This window comes from Aulonocara stuartgranti (assembly GCF_965226115.1).
Source record: "Aulonocara stuartgranti genome assembly, chromosome: 14".
Lineage (NCBI taxonomy): Eukaryota > Metazoa > Chordata > Actinopteri > Cichliformes > Cichlidae > Aulonocara > Aulonocara stuartgranti.
The window spans coordinates 40,809,815-40,834,406 of record NC_138950.1 but is presented as its reverse complement, the minus strand read 5'-3'; the positions used below and the strand labels follow the sequence as shown (position 1 = coordinate 40,834,406).

General features: G+C 45.4%; 2 protein-coding genes across 6 annotated transcripts in view; both read left to right on the top strand.

The window, feature by feature from the left end:
* Window positions 1–3,243, top strand: part of usf1 (upstream transcription factor 1) — a 13,491-nt gene extending 10,248 nt beyond the window's left edge. For 2 of the 3 annotated variants that reach the window (XM_082504279.1, XM_082504278.1), the window contains 5 exons: window positions 1,628–1,715; window positions 1,813–1,871; window positions 1,947–2,041; window positions 2,117–2,245; window positions 2,588–3,243. In XM_082504279.1, coding sequence (XP_082360405.1) covers window positions 1,628–1,715; window positions 1,813–1,871; window positions 1,947–2,041; window positions 2,117–2,245; window positions 2,588–2,677 — 461 coding nt within the window. In that variant the 3' untranslated portion in view covers window positions 2,678–3,243. The remainder of the gene's footprint in view (window positions 1–1,627; window positions 1,716–1,812; window positions 1,872–1,946; window positions 2,042–2,116; window positions 2,246–2,587) is intronic. The other variant, XM_082504280.1, reaches the window with a different exon arrangement.
* Window positions 3,244–3,340: 97 nt separating this feature from the next.
* Window positions 3,341–24,397, top strand: gkup (glucuronokinase with putative uridyl pyrophosphorylase). Of its 3 annotated transcripts, XM_082504255.1 has the most exons (23): window positions 3,341–3,508; window positions 4,517–4,623; window positions 4,707–4,751; window positions 4,845–4,998; window positions 5,088–5,159; window positions 7,374–7,462; window positions 8,858–9,014; window positions 9,197–9,274; window positions 13,519–13,610; window positions 13,682–13,787; window positions 13,862–13,941; window positions 14,027–14,095; window positions 16,048–16,108; window positions 16,215–16,231; window positions 16,326–16,383; window positions 17,050–17,142; window positions 17,225–17,285; window positions 17,540–17,653; window positions 18,669–18,726; window positions 20,880–20,948; window positions 21,028–21,091; window positions 21,174–21,245; window positions 23,977–24,397. In XM_082504255.1, exons 1-23 carry the CDS (start codon window positions 3,452–3,454, stop codon window positions 24,070–24,072), a joined length of 1,869 nt encoding a protein of 622 aa, XP_082360381.1. In that variant the 5' UTR covers window positions 3,341–3,451; the 3' UTR covers window positions 24,073–24,397. The 3 variants fall into 3 exon arrangements, with proteins under 3 accessions (XP_082360381.1, XP_082360382.1, XP_082360383.1); XM_082504256.1 differs by lacking the exon at window positions 21,174–21,245; XM_082504257.1 differs by lacking the exon at window positions 4,517–4,623 and having other exon boundaries at window positions 3,378–3,508.
* The last annotated feature ends 195 nt before the right edge of the window (window positions 24,398–24,592 follow it).

Sequence of the window (24,592 nt, the reverse complement as noted above, 5' to 3'; positions counted from 1 at the left end):
GCGGACTTGGTTCTATGGTAGGTCTTAAAGGGTTAAATAAATATCATCAAATAATCGAGATCTCAATTTCAGTGAAAATAATCGTGATTATCATTTTTGCCATAATCGAGCAGCCCTAGCTTAAAGCACTTGTGGCTGCTGTGTTTGCATATTTTGCTGTGAAGTACAGCCAGACTTTGACCGCTTCGCCTTGGACATTTTTAATCTGTAGCTCTGCTCTAAAAGAACGTACGTACCTGGCCCCGCCTACTATCCTCGGAAACGTAAAATGATTGGCTAGAAGTGTATCACAGCTCAGGAAAAAAAAGCACCGAAATAAAGCACCGAAATGTGCGCTGCTTTTCGGTCTGGTTACTACCGACACCGGTACCCATCCCTAGTCAGAAGGCTGAAGAGGTCACATTCTTCGTCTTATCCATTATAAAGTGTTTCTCATGTGCAATTACAAAGTAGAAAAATCCAAATCCTCACCTTATTTAAATCTACTGGCCACATTCTCACCATTTTTAGCACGTTTGATTTTCAGACCTCTCAGTCCCATCATGACCACTGGTTCATTTTACTCATGATTACATCATTGTTTTAGTGTGATTTTATTCATGTACTACCCCCAGTGGTAGGCGGTCGACTGGTCTGCGTACAGTGCTGTGGAACATGAATTTGTCCCCTTACCAATTTTAGTTGTTGCATCTTTGTCACACGGAAATGTTTCTGATCATTAAACTAATTTTTATATTGGGCAAAGATAACCAAAGTTTAAAAAAAAATTTTTTTTAAAGATGATTTAATTGTTTATTGGAAAAAACGATATCCAGACCATTCCCCCCTCTCTGAAAAAGTAACTGTCATCACGAATCAACCACAGTCAGACCTGCTCAGTCCAACTATCGAACAGAGCAGCACATGGTGCCACAATCTAAAGAAACAGCTGAGAAACAAAGTCACTGACGTCTGTCAGTCAGGAAGGAGTTATGAAGACGTTTCTAATGATTTGGGAAATCCTTAGAAATGTCTTTATAACTCCTTCCTGTGCACACTGAGAGCCATCATCCATGGATGGAGAAAGCTATGCTTCCCAGGAGATGCTGGCTCTTCAGATCAACCCAAGAGTGACTCATCCAGGAGCTCACAAAAGACCCAGAAATCCACCTGAACAACTGCAGGCCTCACTTGTCTCAGTTAAGGTCAAAGTTCATGATTGAACAATAAAAAACAGTGCTGAGCAAAAAGGTCTGGATAGACTTTTCTCTTCATAAATGACATTATCCTTTAGAAACTGCTTTTTGTATTTACTCTGGTTATTTTTGTCTAATATACAAAAATAGAATAAATCATGAAGAGGCGAGAACTTTTTCAGAGTGCTGCATATGCAGAGCGAGGCAGTGAGAGACACTGCGGACTTCTTTCATTTCCTGCTGAGCAGTACCAGTCCACTGGTCTTCACTCATAACTTCATTAACTTCCCCAAAGTTGAACAATCAGCATTTTGACATCCAGCACACACGTGAAACTTCCAGGGAGCAAAGATAACAAGACGCAGCAGTCTGCAGCAGTCACATCGTTTTCTGTTTGAAAAGCATGAATCTGATTACACCGGTCCTCTGAATCTGGCTTTATTGATTTACAGGACAGCTTTATGTGATGATGTCACCACAGGAGGTTTTGACGGGGTCCAATCAAAGGACGATTGCACCTCGAACTCAGCCGTACATTGCGTAATTCCATCTCACGTCTCCAGAATTAGAGCACTTGATATTTAACTTCCCAGTTAGCTGAAGCAGCTCAGTATCTTTGTTGTTACGTGTTTTCTAGGAAGCAGGACGCTCCACGGGCCTCCAGAGATGAGAAACGGCGAGCCCAGCACAACGAAGGTGAGCGCAGACATGCAGCGGTAGCTTGATCTGGCTGTTGTGACAGTGTAAATAAGCGAAATGTTTCACCGACAGTTGAGCGGAGGCGCCGGGACAAGATCAACAACTGGATCGTGCAGCTGTCAAAGGCCATTCCAGACTGTAACGTCGACTACACCAAGACGGGACAGGTGAGCGTTCAGGTACACGGTGGCTTCCAGCCCATTTGAGTAGAAGCTGAAGCTTTATCGTAACTCCTGTTTCAGAGTAAAGGGGGGATCTTGTCCAAAGCCTGCGAGTACATAAAGGAGCTGCGACAGAGCAACCTGAAGCTTGGGGAGGACGTTGGCGTTCTGGATCGTCTAAGAGTTGACAACCAGCTACTGAGACAGGAGGTGTGTCTGCTTCAAGACTAAAGCTGCCCAGTGCCCCAGTAACTTGTAGCTGCTTTGTAACATTCACCTGAAGTTTGAACCAGGACTGCTTCCATTCCAACTGTATATAATACTTCATTTGATCAATGTCCACATGTCCCACAGAATGGCAGGCTGCACTTTCTGAAAGGCTTTAAGACGACGTGAATACATCTAATTACTGCTCCATTTTCTCATGATTTATTAGTTTCCACTGTAACCCCTATCAAAATACAGTCGTCATAAAGTCATGGTGTTTTATTCCAGATGCAAGGGTAAGCCGTTTATTCATGCCTGCTGCATTTCTGCTGTGTACTTGCTCAGGTGGAAGACTGGAAGTCCAAGAATCAGATCCTGAGGAACCTCTTGCGACAGCACGGCATTGTGGGATCGTCCAGCACAGAGCCTCAGTGAGAACCCTGCAGTGATCAAACACGTGGGCCAAAGGAGTACTTGAAATGCTTTGGAGATACTTCATTTGTGATCAGTGTGCATGAAACAGGGGAAAGAAGTGAATATTGTCATTAATATTCAAATCCAACTTCTTTGCTAAATGACATCTTTAAATGTTGTTTTCCGAGCTTTTTACAGCATTCTTTTATCTACAGTACAATCATCATATTGATTTAGCGAAGCCCTCATTTAACGCCTCCCTGCACAAACATTATGATTGTTCATTATCGTTAGCCTCCAGTACAGTAAGCTCACTTTTCTTTCCTTTCTGTGTCCGTGTATCACACACACTCATTCATATGTTCACATTGTTTATCACTTTGATCAGTCGATGCTATGAGTTTGTCATCCAAGAGTCTGACTCTTTGCTTTGTATTTTTAATGTGTCATGAAGCCTCACTGGGGACATTTATTACATTGCAACAATGTAACTAACTAAATAAATTGGAGGGGGGGGGGGGGGGCATTGCATAGTAGGTAGGTTATGTATGTCTTTATAATAAAAACAAATATTATGCTACATGTCACGAGCCGCTCTCAGCTGTGATTAATAAAGCTTATGAACTGGTTAAAAGACTTTAGAAAAGCCATTTCCTTTCTAAAGCTTTTATTTTGAAGGCCCCGCTCGGAAGTGGGCGTCTTTGTGGAAGCTAAGGTTTAAGCACATAGCGCAGACATTCCCTACACACACCCTCAGTGTTTAAAGGTTCCAGAGGAGCCCCGGGACCGGCTACGATGATCTGTATCCTGCTGGTAGCCGGGCACGGCACCGTGTTAGAGGCCCAGATTAAGGTGAGTCGGTTCAACGTTGCAGCAGCAACAGTGCAAAGTTCACGTTAGTTGTGAAGCCGCCGAACTGCCCGAAACAAGCTGACACTTTGGCGCCGCTTGAACTCTGGCTAGTGTTCGTACGTCCCTTAGCATGTTTACGAAATATTAACCATGTAATGGGAAATCCGGCTGACAAACCAGCGCATGTTTTCAAAACGTCGTTTTCAACGACGTGTCTGCAGCCCCCCCTACAGGCCGTTGCGACGATAACATGGCAGGGTTTTTCTAAAGCGGCGGTGCGCGATAAAGTACTGATGGGACATTCAGTGTTTAAATATCGTCTTTACTATGAGAGACGCTAACAGAGATGGCTTATTTCACTAGTTTGGCCACTGCGTGTGTGCTGTCCCCTACACGCCTGTAACTGGTAAGACTTTTCTGTCATAAGGTACAAACTTTTCTGCTCTTTTTTTCAGTGAAGTGTCATTTACATGAAAAATGTATTTTCAAGAGAGATTTTGCAAAGACTGCAGCAGAAATGGCAACAATACGAACACGACAGTTCATTATGGGATCAAAAAGGACTGGAGTGGTTTAATGCAGGTACAACAGTGCTGCTGTCGGTTTACCAATGCAAGCAACAAAGCAGGACGTGAGCTGCGTCCAGTCCTTGTTTGGTCCTCAGGTATACAAGTCCACGTGATTCTTTTGAGCAGAGGGGGGCTCGCAGAAAATCTCTGTATTTCATGTGAAATAAATGAAAGGTGTAAAAACGTTCAGGTAGTGTGCAGCGCTGTTAGTGTAATCCAAGTTTTAGCTGCTTTCACAAAACCTGTGATGATAGAATTTGTTGAATTGGTTCAGTATCCACGTAAGCCACAGAGATGTTACCACAGCATAGCCCATGTTGTTGATGTGTTGCTACAAAGGTGATAATTAGGCCTATTGACTTAGCCATGTTTCATGCCGAATGGGGAGGCTGTTAGCAGGTTGTGGTTTTTGTGTAGTAAATCTTCCTTTTGCTGCCAGAATGATGAAACAGGCCTGTACAGCCACCTGAGCGGGGTACCTAAGGCCTTGCTTCCTGGAATTGGAGGAAAGAAGATCCTTGACTTTTGGTGGGAAACTGTCAACATGTGCGTGAGCGTGATCCACACGTGATCCGGAGAGCTTTCATGTTCCTCTGCATCTCACTGACGGTGTCTGTCTGTGTCTCCAGGCGCCAGCTGTTCACAGAGGTCTATCTGGTTACCAATGCTGATAAGTGAGTGGCAGTGATTGCACGGATTGGCTGGTGTTTGGAAACTTTGCCATAGTTTTGCTTTTCCTTCCACTCCTGTTCTCTGAACCCGACCAGGTACAAGCACTACGAGCGCTGGGCCACAGCTACCGACTTCCCTGTGGAAAATATCATAAATGACGGCAGTACTACGCTGGAGGATCGCCTCGGGGCCGTGGCTGACCTGGAGTTGGTCGTACGCAGCCGGAAGCTGCAGGACGACATTATGGTGGTATGATCGCTCTGTCCGTGCCTAATGGACTAAATAACACTGAACAATCCCGAAGCCTGCTATTCAGCGTTTCTTCTCTGTGTGAGCAGATTGCTGGAGACATGCTGTGTGCAGACCAAAACTTTGACATTGCTCAAGTTATTCGCTTCTTCAGGTCAAAGGTGAGATTTTCATAGTACAGGTAGATGCCATTTATCTTGTATGAACTGACACCAAGCCTTGTGTTTTCATGACAGACTGCATATAAAAGACCATCACAGTGATGGTACCTGTTGGTCGAGTGTGTGGTTATCATCTAACTGTAGCAGATGTTAAAGTTTTAACATTTAATGTAGTCTTTTGAGTGGACAGTGTGAACTTCTGTGAGGTATATGTTACGCCCCTAGTCTAGGCGTGTAGAGACGTACATAAGGTTGGAGGAGAGAGAGACAAATCCCCGCCCTGGTTCCCAAGCCAGACATCCAAAACCAGTTGTGAGTAAAAAAGGTGATTTGTATTACAGGTAATGAAGCATAGCTCCAGGGTGAACCCAGGCCAAAGTAATAAACAAAACCAACTAAGTCCCACCAGAGAAAACTAACTAAACCCTAAGAAAGAAACAGAACAAACAAATGACAATACTAACCCTCGCTCCCTAACCCGGAAAACAGGAGAAAACTGTTTCAAAGAAAAGGCGGCTCCCCCCTTCTGCTTCAGAGTGCCTAAGCACTAAGTTAACACACCAAGAGCGGCTCTCACAGATCACGCTCACACACATGCACAGTAACAGTTTAGGCTGGGAAACCAGGTCAGGACCGCGTCGGCTGTCAAGCTACTCGCTCGCCCCACTCTCTCTCTCTCTCGGGAGCTGTCAGAGCGGCTTTTTGAACGTGGTCACCTGTTCCATGGTCCAATCAGCTGCTCACTACTCTTCATTAGGGGAGGGACCTGTAAAGAGTCTTAAACACAGTAAAGAGACACAGAACAAACAGCCCACACAGTGTTCTTATGGCCACAGCTGTAACAGTATAGCAGTGGTGTGGTAGGAGATACTACTGTGGATCAGTATGGCCGACATAGTTTGACTGACATCAGCTGATATGATGGGTGATATTTATCTTGTGCCAAATGTGCAAAGTTGAAGTGATGAAGCACCTGTCAGCTGAAACAAAGGTGAGCACATTAAACCATATACATATTAAATCATATTGCTATTTCAGTGCACGCTAGAAGAAACATGGGAAATATGTTTGCTTGTGTTTTTTAAAATCATTTCACAGTGATATGGCTGCTGTCTTGTACAGCGCAGCTGTTACTTTCAACTATTTAAAGAGAAACAGCCTTCAATCATGTTATGAATGTTGCTGTTTGTCCACCAGGGGGCAGTCTGCCACTTCCCTGTTGGCAACAAGTAGCCTATTATTTTTAAACTTCATTATCAAATTATCTTCATAAGGACTCATAAATAACTCTAATGATATCTCTTTATGTTTTATGTGTTTTTAAAAAGATCACATTTAAAATAGTCACCTTTTTTAAATCACCAAATATTGGTCATAAAATCGTCTATCAGTCCGATCACCGTGTTTGTTTAATGGTTTGTAACACTGACAGCACTCTGTGACTTTTGTTTTCATACAAATCAAACATTTGTCACAATGAGGTCATTTTTAAAAAAAGCAAAGAATGAATTCAGCACGGTAGCGTGGAGGTTAGTGCTGTCGCCTTACAGCAGGGGTGTCGAACTCCAGGCCTCACGGGCCGGTGTCCTCGATCCAACACAGCTCATTTAAATGTGTTGAAGTTCTCCAGAGGCCTGGTAATGAACCAGTCATTTGATTCAGGTGTGTTGACCCATGGTGATATCTAACACCTGTTGGACCCCGGCCCTCGAGGCCTGGAGTTCCCCACCCCTGCCTCACAGCAACAAGGTCCTGGGTTTGAATCCACTGTATGGGCGGGGCCTTTCTGTTTGGAGCTTGCATGTTTTCCTGTGTCTGTGGGTTCTCCCCGGGTACTCTGGCATCCTCCCACAGTCCAAAGACATGCAGTTAGTGCGGTTAACTGGTGATTGTGAATTTCCCATAAGTGTGAATGGTCATCTGTGTTAGCCCTGCGACAGACTGGTGATCTGTCCAGGGTGTATCCTGCCTCTCGCCTCTGTGGTAGCTGGGATAGGCTTCCCCTGTGACTCTGATAAAGATAAGTGGAAGAGATTGGATGGATGGGATGAATTCCACAGAAGGTTACACAGTCGTAAGTTGGTTATTGGCTATGATATGGGCTTAAGAGTTAACAGTTCGTAGCTTTTGTGCAGCAGTTTTGCTAATAAGCCCTTTTTGTGGATTAAGGGTGAATTATGTGTGCTAGCTCACCATGTTGTGTCTCCACTGCAGCCTGGTGAGCTGATCATATACTACGAGCTGGAAGAAGGAGAGAAGAGCAGCTCCAGAGGCATCGTAGAGGTCTGCCATGATTCCCACAGGTGAGGTCGGTGCTGGCAACATTCCTTAGAAATGCTGGTCCATGGTGACATGATAGCATCACACAGCAGAGTTGTTGTCGTTTGATCACAGTTAACTCAGTGTCCTGCTCAAAAAGCCAGTTTGAGATGATTTGAGCTTTGTTGTGTTATACTGTTGGAAGCAGCGATCAGACATAAATACACTGTGGTCATAAAGGGACATGATCGGAAACAGCACTATACATGATGTAGCCGCTACTGAAAATATCCCCCACACCCTAACAGCAGCACCACCTGCTTGAACTGACTGGACAACACAGGATGGATTCAAGCTTTCATTAAATTACACCAAACTGTGAGCCAACATCCAAATGTTGTGACACGCCTCAAGACCTGGGGCCCGTTCTTCGTGCCTCGCTTACTACATCCAAGATCAAATCATCGCGCTAACTGTGAGCTCGCTATTCCGGTTCTCCGAACACACCTGTTGTTGACGATTAGTACAGCTGGATGAAGTAATGTGAGATCACTGGGTGGCTTAACAGGGGCTACGCATCGATAGCAGAAACATTGATCTGCAACCCTTTGATTGGTCGGCGAAAATGTCGAAGGAGAGCGCTCGGTATTTTTCGGCAGCAGAGCAAGAACTCTTGATTGAGGGATTTCAGGAGTTTCAGAGTTTAATTAAAACGCAAGGGAACACTGCAAAGGCTGCAAAAGCAAGGAGAGAGGGCTGGCAGGAAGTTGCTGACAAATTAAACTCGTAAGTGATTTAATAATAACAATAATAATGGAGTGGATTTATACAGCGCTTTTCAAGGCACCCAAAGCGCTTTACAATGCCACTATTCATTCACTCTCACATTCACACACTGGTGGAGGCAGCTACGGTTGTAGCCACAGCTGCCCTGGGGCCGACTGACAGAAGCTGCCATATCGCACCATCGGCCCCTCTGGCCAACACCAGTAGGCGGTAGGTGAAGCGTCTTGCCCAAGGACACAACGACCAGACTGTCCGAGCCTTCCGGTTACAGGACGAACTGCCAACTCCTTGAGCCACGATCAACCAATTTGAAATTTAACAAAACAAACAAAACATTTATGGAAATATTTGTGGCTGTTTGTTGTTTGTTTTGTTCTACTTGAACACTGAAGTGGCCCTTACATGAGAGGAGGGTTCGGGTTAGCTCATCTAAGTGTGAGACCTGCTGTAGCCATCGGCTTTAAATTTTGACCTGTTGTCCATTCACAGCGGCTCTTCTGTGGTTCACTTACTGTTGCTTTCCCATCAGTTCAAAGGAAAATGCAGACTTACGATTGGCTGTGAAATATTTGTGTTAATTATGTTATTAATTATGTTGTGTTAATATTTGCAGCTGAGAGTGAATGCTTTATATGCTGCACTTTCTGAATCAGGGTAACTCGCTTCTTGGAAAAGCCACAGGAAGGGCAGACGGCGTCCCAGCTAGCCAGCGTGGTGTTCTACTGCATCCAGAGGGACACGCTGTCCTACATGTCGGACTTCCTGAGCCAGCAGCCTCAGACCGTGGGCAGGGCTTTTGGACAGTTCTGGGTTCGTAAAGCTAAAGCAGCTCACGTGCTTCTTTCCATGCAGGCAGCAATGTGCAGGAACAGTTTTGAACTCAACTGCCTTTTATTCTTGTTGCATTGTTGTATCTAAACCCATCAAATCCATCCAACTTTATAACAAGCTAAAAAAAGTGAAGACTTACTTTAATGGCTGTTTCTCCTCAGGAGTGGCTCATCAATGAGAAGCAGCGCCACGTGTTTGGTATGAAGCTTCCTACTGGCTTCCAGCTGATCGGACAAGTGGTTTGTATTCTTACCTCAGCTCGACACTTCCCTCTGCATCAATGCAAACAAGCTGGAGACGAGTGCTCGATTTATTTTATACTCGAGTTTGTCAGCAAATGAGGCCGTACCACAGAGAATCCTGGCTTCTGCATTAAGGCTGTTTGCAGTGAACAATCAAGATGAGTAAATACATTTAAGCTGCAATGTTGTGGCCAGAGGAACAAACAGTAACTCAGTCTCAGAGTCAGTTATCCTGCAGGTTCAAATGAATAAAGTTCAAATTTGGGCTGTTTTGAGATCAGTTTGGCAGTTTTTCAAACATGTAGATTTTATAGGTCATCAGAGAACATTACACACAATCAGACATAATGAACTTCACCTGCACAGTCAGCTGTGTTGAATCTTGGTCAGATAGCACTGAGTGTAGACTGAGGAGTGGGTGAGGTAGGTGAAGCTGAAGCCATCAGAAGCAGGTGATAGTAAGTGCCTGATGTGGAAGAACATGTTCAAACCAAGAGGCACAAGTTGCCTGCCTGCAGTCAATGTATCACCGTGAGTAAAGCGTCTATAACCCTAACCCGAGTTACTGGTTCTGTTAGCTCTATGAGGATGTAACATCCTGGACAGGGAGGAACGCTGGTTTGAGCGCCGAGTCAAGGAGGCCATTTACATGAAAAAGGGAAAGACCATCTCTGAATGGAGGAGGGGCCTAAGGGTACATCTGTCACCATCTTACATGCTGTGATTGCCGAACCACCTCAGCTGGCTCCTTTCAATGTGGAGCAGCAGCGGCTCTACTCTGAGCCCCTCCCGGATGGCCGAACTTCTCACCCTATCTCTAAGGGAGAGGCCAGCCACCCTTTGGAGGAAGCTCATTTCTGCCGCTTGTATCCGCGATCTCGTTCTTTCGGTCACTACCCACAGCTCGTGGCCATAGGTGAGGGTAGGGACGTAGATCGACCGGTAAATCGAGAGCTTCGCTTTTACACTCAGCTCCCTCTTCACCACGACGGACCGGTGCAGTGTCCGCATTACTGCAGCTGCAGCCCCAATCCGTCTGTCGATCTCCGGCTCCCTTCTCCCATCACTCGCGAACAAGACCCCGAGATACTTGAACTCCTCCACTTGGGGCAGGAACTCATCCCCGACCCGAAGTGGGCACGCCACCCTCTCCGTGAATTCGCTACCGCTACCAGGTGTGTTGACCCAGGGTGAGATCTAACACCTGCAGGACACCGGCTCTCGAGGCCTGGAGTTCCTGCCATAACCCCACCTCTGCTAAACTCTACACTTGGCACAGTGCAGTACTAGTACTGTGCCCCTGGCAACCGTCAAACCCAGACTTGTCTATTGATGTTTAGTAGTGAGGAAATTTCACAGCTGGATTTGTTACACAGGTGATATCCTGTCATGGTACCACACTGGACTTCAGTGAGCTCCTATGAGCGACCCATTCTTTCACAAATGTACAGACCCTTTCCAAAAAATTAGAATATCATGGAAAAGTTTATTTATTTCCATAATTCCATTCAAAACATTAAATTTTCATAGATTATAGATTCAGGGCCCACAAACGATTTCAAGTACTTAGTAGTTTATTTGTACATAATTTGGGCTTCCAGCTCATGAAATCCATGAAAACATGATTTCGAAAAATTAGAAACTATAAAGACATGAGCCCAAATTTTACAGGGCATGAATGTTTTAAACTGAGTTTTACACATAACTCATCTACTAACTCAGACCTTCCCAAAGTGTGGGGCCCGCCAGAGCCATTGCAGGGGGGGCGCGGCATGAAAAGGGGGAAAAAACAAAATGCCTATACACTGCTAGCAAGGGCTCCCACACAAACGCAAAGCAGGAGATGAAGCATCGCTGAATATGTTTCCAAACCAATTTCCTTCCAAGCCAAAGACTAGAAAATATGGTGAAGCACATCTGCCCTTTGGCTTCACCTGCACAGGTGCTGAGGTAGGTCTCCCTGCAGGTTTTCCCTGCCGGGAGCAGCACTGGGCTGTTTAAACCACGGACAAACAGGATCCCACAGCTGTTTATGTTTTTAAACCCATTTTGCACAGAGAGACATTTTTTGAAAAATGTATTGACAGCAATGTTGAATATTACAGTATTACACAGGAAAAAACAACTACATGTAAAACAATCACACCGTGACGCCTCTGCCTTTGTAAATAGAGGGACAGTAACTGCGTGTTTATGTAAGCGTGTAAACCTGCAGATAGAGACAAAATACTCTTAATCTGACTATCTGTCATTCTGCAGTTCATCTCATGTAAACAATAACGTGGCGCACAGCTGACGTGAAAAAGGCACATACCTTTGACGTTGCGTGACGAACTCTGTATTCCTCGTCCACACGTAAACACAAAAAAGGAGTTTAAAAAATCTGTTTTTGGTGATTCGAAACGCCGTTTACGTGGACGAAACGGCTGCGTGTTCAAAATCACCCGTGTAGGTGCGGACGCAGCGTAAAAGAGTTGGTAGTTTATTTTCTTACTACCTGCAGATTACTTGTATTTGCTTAATTGTTTACTAAATGTTTGAGGTGTGAAATAAACCGCAATGGCGCAAAATATGGGCGTGTGTGGTTGGAGGATGTTTGCGAGAGGGGGCGAATATTTTTCTTGTCAAACAAAGGGGGGCCCAGCAAAAAAAGTTTGGAACCACTGTACTAACTCAAAGCACCTGCACAGGTTTTCCCAGGTGTCATTAATTTGCTTCACTTTGATCCAGTTGTCTCAGTTAGGTTCAATATGGGGAAGACTGCACACTTGACAACTGGCCAGAGGAGCATCAATGGTACCCGCCATAGGATGGGTAAGCCACAAAAGTTTATAGCTAAGGAGGCTGGCTGTTTAGAGTGCTGTGTCCAAGCATATCAATGGAAAGTCTAGTGGAAGGGCAAAATGTGGCAGGAGAAGATGCACCAGCATTCAGCGGATTATCAGACAGAAGATTCAAGAATCTGGTAGAGACCCAGAAAGAGTGGAATGAGGCAGGAATCAAAGCTTCAAAACCACTTCTGAGCCTGAGCGACTCAACTGGGCCAAGGAGAAGATGGACTGGACTGTTGGCCAGTGGTCAAAGGTCCTCTTTTCTGATGAAAGTAAAGTGTGCCTTTCATTCAGGAATCAAGGTCCAAGTGTTTGGAGGAAGATGGGTGAGGAACAGAACCCAAGTTGTTTGAGGTTCAGTGTCAAATAACCACAGTCAGTCATGATTTGGGCTGCAATGTCCGGTGCAGGTGTTGGTAAACTCTGCCTTCTTAAATCCAAGGTTACCGCAACAGTCTACCAGAGTGTTTTAGATGACTTTATGATTCCTTCTGCTGAGGATCTGTATGGAGATGCAGATTTCATCTTCCAGCAGGACATGGCCCCTGCCCATACCGCCAGAAGCACCAAAACCTGGTTTGATTGCCATGCCATCACAGTGCTTGACTGGCCAGCCAACTCACCAGACCTAAACCCCATTGAGAATCTATGGGGTATGAAGAGGAAAAGACCCAGACCCCAAAACAAAGAGCTGACAGCAAGTACCAAGGAAATCTGGGCCTCCATAACTACCAGGCAATGCCACAGGCTGATTGCATCAATGCCACATCGAGGCAGTGGTTAAGGCGAAGGGATTCCCAACCAAGTATTGAAGATTGACATATCATTTTGAAAATACCACATTTTGATTAATTTGATGTGATCCTAATTTTTTTTTTTCCTGCAAAAAATGAGAAGTGAATGGTGAGGTCTTCACAGTATTCATTTTTTTTTGAAATCATGTTTTCATGGATTTCATGAGCTGGAAGCCCAAATTATGTACAAATAAACAACTAAGTACTTGAAATCGTCTATGAGAGTTTAACGTTGTGAATGGAATTATGGAAATTCCATTCAGAATATCATTTTCCATGATATTCTCATTTTTTGGAAAGGGTCTGTATGTAGAAGCAGCCTGCTTGCCTTGGTGTGTGATTTTATGCAGCTGTGCCCATGACAGTGATTGGAACACCTGGTTTGGACGGGCGAGTCAATATAGTGTACTCTCGAGTACCTGAAGCTAGAACTGTGCAGGATGGATCCTCTTTAAGGGAACCATTATTGTCTGGGGTAAAAAGAGTAAAACAAAATTGCATTTATATTTTACATTAATGTAAAATCTATCTTAAGTACATTTCTGCGTACAGTTACTTTACTTCCTTTTTCTGGTTAAATTTCAGTCTAACACCACTTTCTCTCACAACATCTCAGGGACTGTCAGACTACACCAAGTGGCTCACCCACTACTCCACCAAGCAGCAAGGCAGCCCTGCTAAACCTATTACATGCCGGTCATACGCCAGGTAAGAAAGCATGGACACGCAACTGCCACACTTTGGTATAAAATACTTCCCAAATCTCTGACGACTCCCAGGGTGGGACTAATGGGGAATCCCTCAGATGGCTTCAATGGAAAAACAATCGCCATGACCATCGCTAACTTCTGGGCTGAGGTTACTCTGCTGGAGACCCAGACTTTGGTAATACAAATGACCACATATTCTTATAAACTAAAACATCTCCACTCTGTTCTAAAGTATTGTGACCTTTGTAGGTTTTAGTCCCTCATCCACTCAACGACCCCACAGAGTTTGGCAGCCTGCAAGATCTGTTCTGTATCAGCAGGAAGGAAGGGTGTGTATGCAGCCAGCTGACTGAGCCCAAAGGCAGGATGGAGGCGTCATAGTGAGGAAGTCTTTGTCTTTATTACTGATTGCAGGTACCTGGGGGGTCTTCGACTGCTACAGGCGACATGTAAGAAGTTTTACCAGTTCTGCTCCAAACAAGGGTGAGGGTACCTGCTGCTATCCGTCTGTGTAGATCACAGGTGTCAAACTCCAGGCCTCGAGGGTCAGCGTTATGTAGGTTTTAGATGTGTCTTGATCCAACACATCTGATTTAAATGGCTAAATGACCTCCTCAACCTGTCCTGAAGTTCTCCAGAGGCCTGGTAACGAGGTAATGTGATTCAGGTGTGTTGACCCAGGGTGAGATCTAAAACCTGCAGGACACCGGCCCTCGAGGCCTGGAGTTGGACACCCCTGGTGTAGATGATCTCTAATGTACTCTGTGCGTGTCTGCTGATTCATAAGAGCTAAAACACTTCATAACAAAGCCTTGTCTCTTATTGAAAGCAGGTGAAGAATTACCTGCTTTGACATAAGAGCTTGTAGAGAAAATGTAATGAAAAAAATGAAAAAGTAATTAATAACAAGCTGCTAATGTCAGATCTCACATGCTTACACAGTGGAGACTAGTGGACAGTTGTAACACTTACAAGGTACATCTGAAGGCAATACTCAGATCTGATGCTCAAGGGGACCATACTTTCCTTCAAGACAATGTTAGGATGTATTTATATCTCTGTGTGACTGAAAAGCCAGTGTTGCTCGTGTAACTTCTAGAAAGGTTAATGACGAGAACTCGCAGCTGTTGAGCTGAACCGCAGTTAGCACCAAGGTGTCAACAACGAAACCTGGGATGTGACGTGGACGAGATTTACAACAAAAGTCTCCACAGCCTATGTCAGCATGGGGACAGGAAGGTTGACTTGGACAAAGCAACCAATCTCAGTCAAAGCTGTGTCACGGCGTGCTAGCCAACCACCCTCTGAATGTAGACCGATTAGTTATACTTCTTTGCTATGTGGATTTATTGGATTTTCATCATTTGTTTAGTGCCGTTGATCATGTTAGCCATGTAGTATTGTCTCTGATATGACTGAGCTTGTGTAACAGGCTGTAGATTGTATGGTTAGCCTGTTAGCTGTAACTGAGCAAATGTGTCAAATCATTCGTCTAAATATTTGAATGTTTTCAGTCTGTGCAGACTGTCTGTCCTTAAACGTTTGTGAACGAGTTCACTGAATGTGCGTGTGCTGCTATAACACGGGCCGTCAGTTTGTGACGGCATTTTGCTACATCAGACCGTCGGCACTTGTGTTGGCAGACATGCTGGTATTAGCTAACCGTCCATTCATGAACTGATTGAGTTTGATCATAAAATTCAAGCTACTCCTGGAGTCCAAGAATCCATCCATCCATTCGCTTCCGCTGATCCTTTTCAGGGTCGCGGGGGACGCTGGAGCCCATCCCAGCTGTCATAGGGCGAGAGGCGGGGTACACCCTGGACAGGTCGCCAGTCTGTCGCAGGGCCAACACACAGGGACAGACAATCATTCACACTCACATTCACTCGCACATTCACACCTAGTGGCAATTTGGATTTTCCAATTAACCTATCCCCACAAGCTGCATGTCTTTGGACGGTGGGAGGAAGCCGGAGTACCCGGAGAGAACCCACGCAAACACGGGGAGAACATGCAAACTCCACACAGAAAGACCCCGGCCTGATGGTGGAATTGAACTCAGGACCTTCTTGCTGTGCGGCAACAGTGCTAACCACCGTGCCACCGTGCTGCCTGAGTCCAAGAATAAACATGGAAATACAAAGTCCAGTTTTATTAAAGTACAAATACTCACTTACTTTCAGTAATACAGACACAACTGTAAACGACTGCATGAGTTCACTGTTGAATTGTCTGAGAGTGCTATGGTTGTAGACAGGGCCGCGCAGAGACATTAGAAGGGGTGGGTACTCAAGCCCCGCCCCCCACATGTGCCTGGTTGTAGATATGTGGAAAGGTTCAAATGCCACCAGAACCCTGTTAGCTGTTTACAGGTTTGGATCACACAGGCTGGTTTTCAAAGCTCATCCAATGCTCTGCATTCTTCTCTGCAGGATTGCTTTGACAAAGCAGAACTTCACCCTGAAGTACGACACCAACATTCCCCGACAAGTAGTAAGGATCCCTTCAGATACTTCAGAGTGTAACACGTAAACGGTTGTGGCCTGTTTGCATCTAATTCAGTCTAATGATGATGTCGTATATTTGTGTTTGTGTGAAGGGCCTTGCTGGAAGCAGGTGAGTATTTTTGCTTTGTTTTGAAATGGCGTACCATAACTCAGAGGTCATTTTGTGCACTTTGTAATGTTCTACTTGTTTATGATTCTCACAGTGCCATCGTCTCAGCTACTCTGAAGTGTCTCATGAAGTTCTACAACATCACAGATAATGTGAGGACATGTGACCAGTCTACCTACACACATATCTGCTTCCCTGGGTGAATGGGTTAAATGCAGAGGAACTATTTCCCTATGGGGACTAACACGCACACTTTACTTTATCTGAAATACAGGGTGGCCATTTATATGGATACACTGTAATAACATGGGGATGGTTGGTGGTATTAAAGTCCTGTTTGTGGCACATTAGTATATGTGAGGGGGGAAACTCCTCAAGATGGGCGGTGACCATGGTGGCCATTTAGAAGTCGGCCATCTTGGATGCAACTTTTGTTTTTTCAGTAGGAAGAGGGCCATGTGACACATCAAACTTGGTAATGTCACAAGAAAAACAACGGTGTGCTTGGTTTCAACGTAACTTTATTCTTTCATGAGTTATTTACAAGTTTCTGACCACGTATAAAATGTGTTCAATGTGCTGCCCATTGTGTTGGATTGTCAATGCAACCCTCTTCTCCCACTCTGCACACACTGATAGCAACACCGCAGGAGAAATGCCAGCACAGGCACACATGGAATTCAATGGAAAGGTGGCGTGTGGACAAAGAAAGGCATATTTGAGTTCCTGAGTGCAGATCTGGGTCTTCTTCTCTAAAACTGTACTGCACTGAATGTCGTCCTGAGTCACGTTTGTTTTGGTTTTTATTAATGCTGCAGGATCTTCCCAAACCAATCAGAGCCAACTTCATCCTCGATGTGGAGACGGATGAGCTGTCCATTACTGCTGGGCTGCAGGACCGAGTGGTACAGGTCAGTCTCATGACCCACGGTGCGTGGACCTGCCTGTCAGTGTTAACTGCGAAGTGACAGACGGTACTGTTGTGTCTTGCAGGTGTATGAAGGCTTAGTGTACATGGATTTTAGCAAGGAGCTCATGGAAGAGCACGGCTTCGGTACTGACCTCCCTGTCAGCGCGCCATGAACGTTATATCCTGTAAAATAAAAGTTGTTACATCGTGTGTGTGTGTGTGTGTGGTGTGTGTGTGTGTGTGTGTGTGTGTGGGTGGTTTCGGGAGACCTTTATAATCTCCTGCGTGATGTTAGTGCAGGACGTTTGCAGTTCTCAGTTTTTCTTATCGTTTGGATTTATTGTCATTTGATGCTGAAATTGTCTTCGTGTGTGTCTGTGCGTGTTTTCCATTATCAGGAGCCTACATTCCTATGGACATGAGTGAACTTCCACCGTTCTGGCTGGCCTACCTGAGCGACCCCAGTGACTCTGGCCGTATCCATAGCAACATCCGACAGCGCTGGCTCAGTGGTACGTCTCCAAATCAGACGTTGTTCTTTTGAAGGCAGGAGGTGTCGAATGGTGCCGACGTTACAGCTGCTCAGCAGATGAATCCTACTGATGGTGATGATCTCGCGGTTTCCTGCTATACTGGTGCTCTGTAGTCACCTGCCGTGTTTCATCAGTATCAATACTGTTTCACTCAGGAGTGAGTCCAGTTCACGTGACCAAAACTAGTGACATTTCCACCACACTCCTATTTTGGAGTAATCCCACTATTCAAACCCATTGCTATAATCAGTGTCATGTGCTGTTCACTGGCAGGAACCATCCTGATACAAAGTCCGTGTTTTCTACAAATAACCCTTTGAAACGAACCAAAACCCTCCACGCTCAGGTCCAGGTCATTTCTATAGGGCAGAAACTCAGCTTCAGACTTGAGAGGTGATATCTCTAATATGTTCGTCTCAGACAATAGAAGCCGAACATACCTGCTGCTTAATGTTTGTGCCAATCAAAGTTGGATTAAAGGGACCAATCAGACAGATTCCACTTTCCACTGTACAGAAATTGGCTGTAGTTGAATTGCAGGCACAGCAGGGGATTCTCACAGGGTCATCCCCAACGATCTGTTTTATCAGACAGCATCAGTAACGTGCCGAAAATGAAATGAAGCCTCAGCTGTATCCTTAAAAACCATGCTCGCTATGTTTAGGCCTGCATTTCCAAACTGTCGCTCGATGTTCGAAGCAGAGGTCTCTCAGCACGTGTAAGCTGCTCCTACAAATGCTCTGCTGCTGCTCACCTCACAGACAGGATCTTTTAAAAGACGTTGAATTGTGTCCATGGTCTGAACAATAACATGTTAAAAATGACCAGAATAAAACATTTGAGACCTGATCAGTCAGACAGATCCACCCAGGAAGTCTCTGTCCCAGTATAAGGTGAATGGGATTGTTTTAAACTGAAAGTGTGTTTGCCAGAAAACACAAACGCACACCGGTCCATGCATTAGACTGCTTCTGTGTTTTGTGTCGTCCTGCAGGGGAGCTGCTGGTCATTGAAGCCATGAGGAGATTTGCTGAGCTGACTGATCAGGCCAGGTTAGTTTACAGCCTGTTACTCTGTAGCTCCTGTTTTCATGCATCCCTGTTCAAATTCAACTAATTTAACTGACTCATTAAAGTCGCAGGTTACTAAATGTATCCTATGCAGTCTGATTTCACCGGGGTCTGTCGCTTAGCAACACGTCAAAGACACACTGTGTGGTCATCAGTATTGGGGTCATTGCACATGCTACACTGAATACATTTCTCTAAAGTAATGCAGTATGTTACTTAATTACTCCCAGGAGAAAGTAACTTGTTACATTATTTTTGCGTTTCTCTGTAAAATGTCTCAGAATTTTCTGTCAGCAGGACACAGACACACACAGACAAAAGACAGACACACAGAGACACACACAGACACACAGACACAGAGACACACACAGACACACACACAGACAGACACACACACACACAGACGGACACACACACAGACAGACACAGACGGACACACACACACAGACACACACAGACGGACACACACACACAGACACACACACACAGACACACACAGACACACACAGACGGACACACACACACACAGACACACACACACAGACACACACACAGACACACACACACAGACACACACACACAGACACACACACAGACAGACACACACAGACACACACACACAGACACACACAGACACGGACACACACACAGACACACACAGAGACACACACAGACACACACACACAGACACAGACACACACACACAGACACACACACACACAGACACACACACAGACACACACACAGACACACACAGACAGACAGACACACACACAGACACACAGACAGACACACACAGACAGACACACACACACACAGACACACACACAGACAGACACACAGACACACAGACACACAGACAGACAGACACACAGACACACAGACACACACACAGACAGACACACAGACACACACACACAGACACACACAGACAGACACACACACAGACAGACACACAGACACACAGACACACAGACAGACAGACAGACACACACAGACAGACACACACAGACACACACACAGACAGACACACAGACACACACACACAGACACACACAGACAGACACACACACAGACAGACACACACACACACAGACACACACAGACAGACAGACACACACACAGACACACAGACAGACACACACAGACAGACACACACACACACAGACACACACACAGACAGACACACAGACACACAGACACACACACAGACAGACACACAGACACACACACACAGACACACACAGACAGACACACACACAGACAGACACACAGACACACAGACACACAGACAGACAGACAGACACACACAGACAGACACACAGACACACACAGACACAGACAGACAGACACACACAGACACACACAGACACAGACACACACAGACAGACACACAGACACACACAGACACACACACAGACACAGACAGACACACACACACACAGACAGACACAGAGACAGACAGACACAGAGACACACACACACAGACACACACAGACAGACAGACACACACACAGAGACAGACAGACACAGAGACACACAGACACACACACAGACACACACAGACACAGACAGACACACACACACAGACACACACACACAGACACACAGACACAGACAGACACACAGACACACAGACACAGACAGACACACAGACACACAGACAGACAGACAGACACAGACACACAGACACAGACAGACACAGACAGACAGACACAGACAGACACAGACAGACAGACACACACAGAGACAGACAGAGACAGACAGACACAGACAGACAGACACACACAGACACAGACACACACAGACACAGACAGACACAGACAGACACACACACACACACACACACACACACACAGACACACAGACAGACTCTTTCTCTTGCCTTTGTGTTCGTAGCCAAATTCTCACAGCATGAAGCAAAGATGAAAACCAGAACATGCAGGGGTCAGAGCGGTTGCCATGGTGATCCGACCACTCCTCAGTGTGTTACCTGTGGAGGTTCATGGTCTGGCGGTGCCACGTGTTGAGGCTTTATTTCCTCCACCGCTGCCGGCACAAATGTACCCGTGCCAGCTTGTGGCATTCACAGCGTTTTAATATAAAGTTTGGTGTCACGTGACTTCCTCCCTCAGGACGGCTTTCCGGGACAAGGACTGGAGCCGCCTGGTTCAACTGATGGACCAGAACTTTGAGCTGCGCCGGTAAACGACGCGTTTTGATTTGAGGCATGCATTCTGCACTCGCTGTATTCAGAGCTAACGTTAGCCCTCTATCCCACAGGTCTATTTACACCGATGACTGTCTCGGCCCCGGGAATCTCAAGATGGTTGAGCTGGCGAGGCAGGTGGGTGGTGTTTAAAGACCGCGCTGCATCAGGCTGTGTTTCTGTGTCCGTGCGTTCCTAAAGTCTGCGCTGGTTCTTGCAGTTTGGATCGGCAGTGAAGTTACCCGGCAGTGGGGGGGCGGTGGTGGGTCTGTGCCTGGACCAGGCGAGGCTGGTAAGAGTGCGCTGTGTGGAGGTCTCTGTAGGAACCTCTTAAATCTTACATGTGACAAATGCCTCGCTGGTAAATAACAAAAACTCAAACTAACATCGGTAAACAGTTGAACCAGGCAGGGTTAGCTCAGTGGTGGCCCCATGATTGGAAGGTCGGGGTTCGATTCCCCTGAACAGCTACGCTGAGGTACCCCTGAGCAAAGGTACCGTCCCTACACACTGCTCCCCGGCACCCAATGGCTGCCCACTGCTTGAGTGAACGGGAATTTCCCCACGGATCAATAAAATATACATTATTATTATTACATTATTAACCTCAATATAACCAAAACGAATCTCAGTTTAACCCAGAAATGTAAAACTAAATGTGATGGTAGTGCCCACCGATAATAACTCTGGCCTGGAGCTTTGTATTGATCTCGGTATTTCATCGTCTTGATTATTTAACTCGCTGCACTGAAAATTGGTGGCTTTGGCTCCAGTGGAGCGCTAACTCGCTAACTAGCAAACACAAATCCAGAGCTACATGTCGTTCTTGTTGCACATGTGGAGCTCTGTGACTGCTGAGGCGACTCCACCAAAACTATGGAGGGATTTTTCCAAATATTTAGAAACTATCCATCTACAGCAGGGCTCTCACACTAAATGAGCTGAGCTCAAAACAAACAAACAAGAAAACAAACACAGATTTCTGTACTGTTAGTTTGTTTACATTTCAAATATTGTATTGCACTGTAACTGAAGCCTTTCATTGAACAAACACACGCACTGGTGCTCTCTGTGCACACGTGGCAGCAGTGCTGCTGTCGTTGTGTTTAACAAAATAAACTGCAGACATGAGTGTGAGTCTGTCACTGAGTAACACAGCCGCAGCATGTTTGTGCTCTCTGATCATATCGGCTTCTGCCAGTGACCTTGACCTCAAGGTCGGAAGTCAGTGTTTCTGAAAAACACCATAAGATTTATCAGTGCATCTACTGGAAGGCTGAGACACTGGCAGCAAACCAGTATTTTCCCTAAGACGACAACCCAGAGATCCCAGATGTGGGAGGAGCTCCTCCAGGGTCAAGCGTGCAGACAAGCACACGGAGGTCACACAAACTGCTGCGCGTCATTCGGAGTTGCTGCATTTCAGTAAAACAAACTGGTCTCAGCATCGTTTTTTCACTGTGATTTTCAGAGTTTCTTTATTCAGTCTGCAGACGGGTGATTTTCATTTCCATCCTTTCATTCCACATGGTGACCAGTGACCAGTCTAGAATACAATAAAATAATCCTTTAAGTGTCCCACAAGGGGAAATTTGGACGTAACAGCAGCAAGAAAGACCTATACAAACAGACAGCAACAGGACTAATTATAAAATGACAACAAATTATACTGTCTGGTTTCTGTGATAGCTTATTCGATCAGTTGTTAATGAACAGCAGGGTTTGGGGGGATTGTTACCCTGCATGGCAGTGTGTGTACACCCAACTAGTTATGGGTTTTTGGAAAATCCCAAATGTAACACATCATTTGTACAGTGACTGTATGTTTCTCACCCGGCCCCCAGCCTCCTCCTCTGGTGGGAGACTGAGGAGTAGGGATGGGTATCGAAAACCGGTTCTTGTTGAGAACCGGTTCCCACTGTTTCAGTTCCTTGGAATCGTTTGCCATTTTTGCAAACGATTCCCTTATCGATTCCAGTCGCCCCGAATGACATCATCACGTTGCGGAGCGTCATTTACCTGGCAGGAAACACGGCGCGTAAGCGGCTCAAACGCTCAAAAGTTTGGTTAGACTTTACGAGAACGGATGACGACAGGGCAACTTGCAATACTTGCAAAGTAGATATTTCATTTAAGGGAGGAAACACTACGAATATGCAAAAGCATTTGCTCACAAAACACGCGATGACCTTAAATGAATGTCGTGTTTTTAATTCGCTCCGGACTCGTGAATCTCAACCCAGCAGCAGCGGTAACGTTTGCACGTCCTCTCCCGTTAATGCGGCAGGTAAATAATCAACAACAGTGCATATTATGTTAGTGTGATCTGTCTTATTACAAAACCTGCCATTACTGTGCATTTAGTGACCATGATGAGACAGACAGAGTCTGGCTCAGATGCTGGCAGTTCTCGCTGCAGTCTGCCGGTAGCGTCTCCTTTCAGGCCAGGATAGACGAATGTCACCGAGCAGAGACTCAGTTTGTGGTCAAAGGCTTGCACCCATTTGCCACAGCAGATGATTTTCAGTAAGTGAATGTGTTTAATTGTAGGCAGGGACATTACTGGATATTCTTGTGTAATTGCTACAGAATAATTTATGTTATACTTTGTTATTGCTACAGAAGAATATTTATTTTATTATTTTACATTTACAATTTTTTTTTTCCTGGGGACCCTGTGACACCCCATTGAAGAGCCGTAGGCTGGATCTCTTAAGATCTCACTGTTGGGTTTGTAAGGCCATGTTACTAAATTTCTATCTTGTTCAAAGAGAAGATATAAAACAAAGTTCTAAGCTAATCGACCTTAGTGTTCTCCTTTTTTTAAAAGAATCAATAAGAGAATCGATAAGAGAATCGAATCGTTAAACAGAATCGAAAATGGAATCGGAATCGTGAAAATCTTATCAATACCCATCCCTACTGAGGAGCATCTTAGGTCACTCGTGTCGCTGGGGCCTGTTGAAGTTGTGTATGTGGAGCCCTCTCTCTCCCTCTGATGCAGTCTGTGTTTGGCCCGCTAGGTGGAGATGAGGCGAGCTTTCCAGGAGGCAGGCTGTGTGTTCTGTGTCATCTCACCATATAACCCATCTGCCAGCGCTGTCGGTGGCCAACACTAACCTCACACGTCTCCACACGTCGGCTCAGTTGGGGCCAATTCACGGCCGTGGCACAGTGCACGTGTCTGAAAGAGCTCCGGTGTCGTTTCAAAGACTAAAATCACTACAGTGGAGAACAAAGCTTAGATGGCATTTATGCATTTTAATAATTTTGTGTTTCATAGAATTCAAAATGTGCCAGAAGTGCAATAAAAATAATTTCCAAAGCCCTAACATATCCATGTTTGTTCCTCACAGTCTGTGACCAGAGCTCCAGCAGGTCCGACTGTAATACCGCCAAGTGTTCATGATAATGAGGGGAAATAAAGTGATACTGATGAAAGAACCAACAGTTAGTGTCTGGTATTAAAATGTGTCCGAGTTGTTTTCAGTGCAAAACAATCATTTTATAGGAAACGGTGTCTGGAGCCTGTCGGTGCCGCCCAGCACAGACGGCCCCGCTGCTGTTCTGCTTTAATGGGCAGCAGTGGACACATGACGCACTGCTGTCCTACATACGATCACGTAATTGTGTATAATC

Excerpts from the sequence above, each read along its gene's own strand:
- gkup (XM_082504255.1), top strand. The coding sequence starts at position 3,452 with ATGATCTGTATCCTGCTGGTAGCCGGGCACGGCACCGTGTTAGAGGCC. Across the intron at positions 17,143-17,224 it reads TGCAGGACCGAGTGGTACAG|GTGTATGAAGGCTTAGTGTA; the intron begins GTCAGTCTCATG and ends TGTGTCTTGCAG. Across the intron at positions 18,727-20,879 it reads GAGCTGACTGATCAGGCCAG|GACGGCTTTCCGGGACAAGG; the intron begins GTTAGTTTACAG and ends TTCCTCCCTCAG.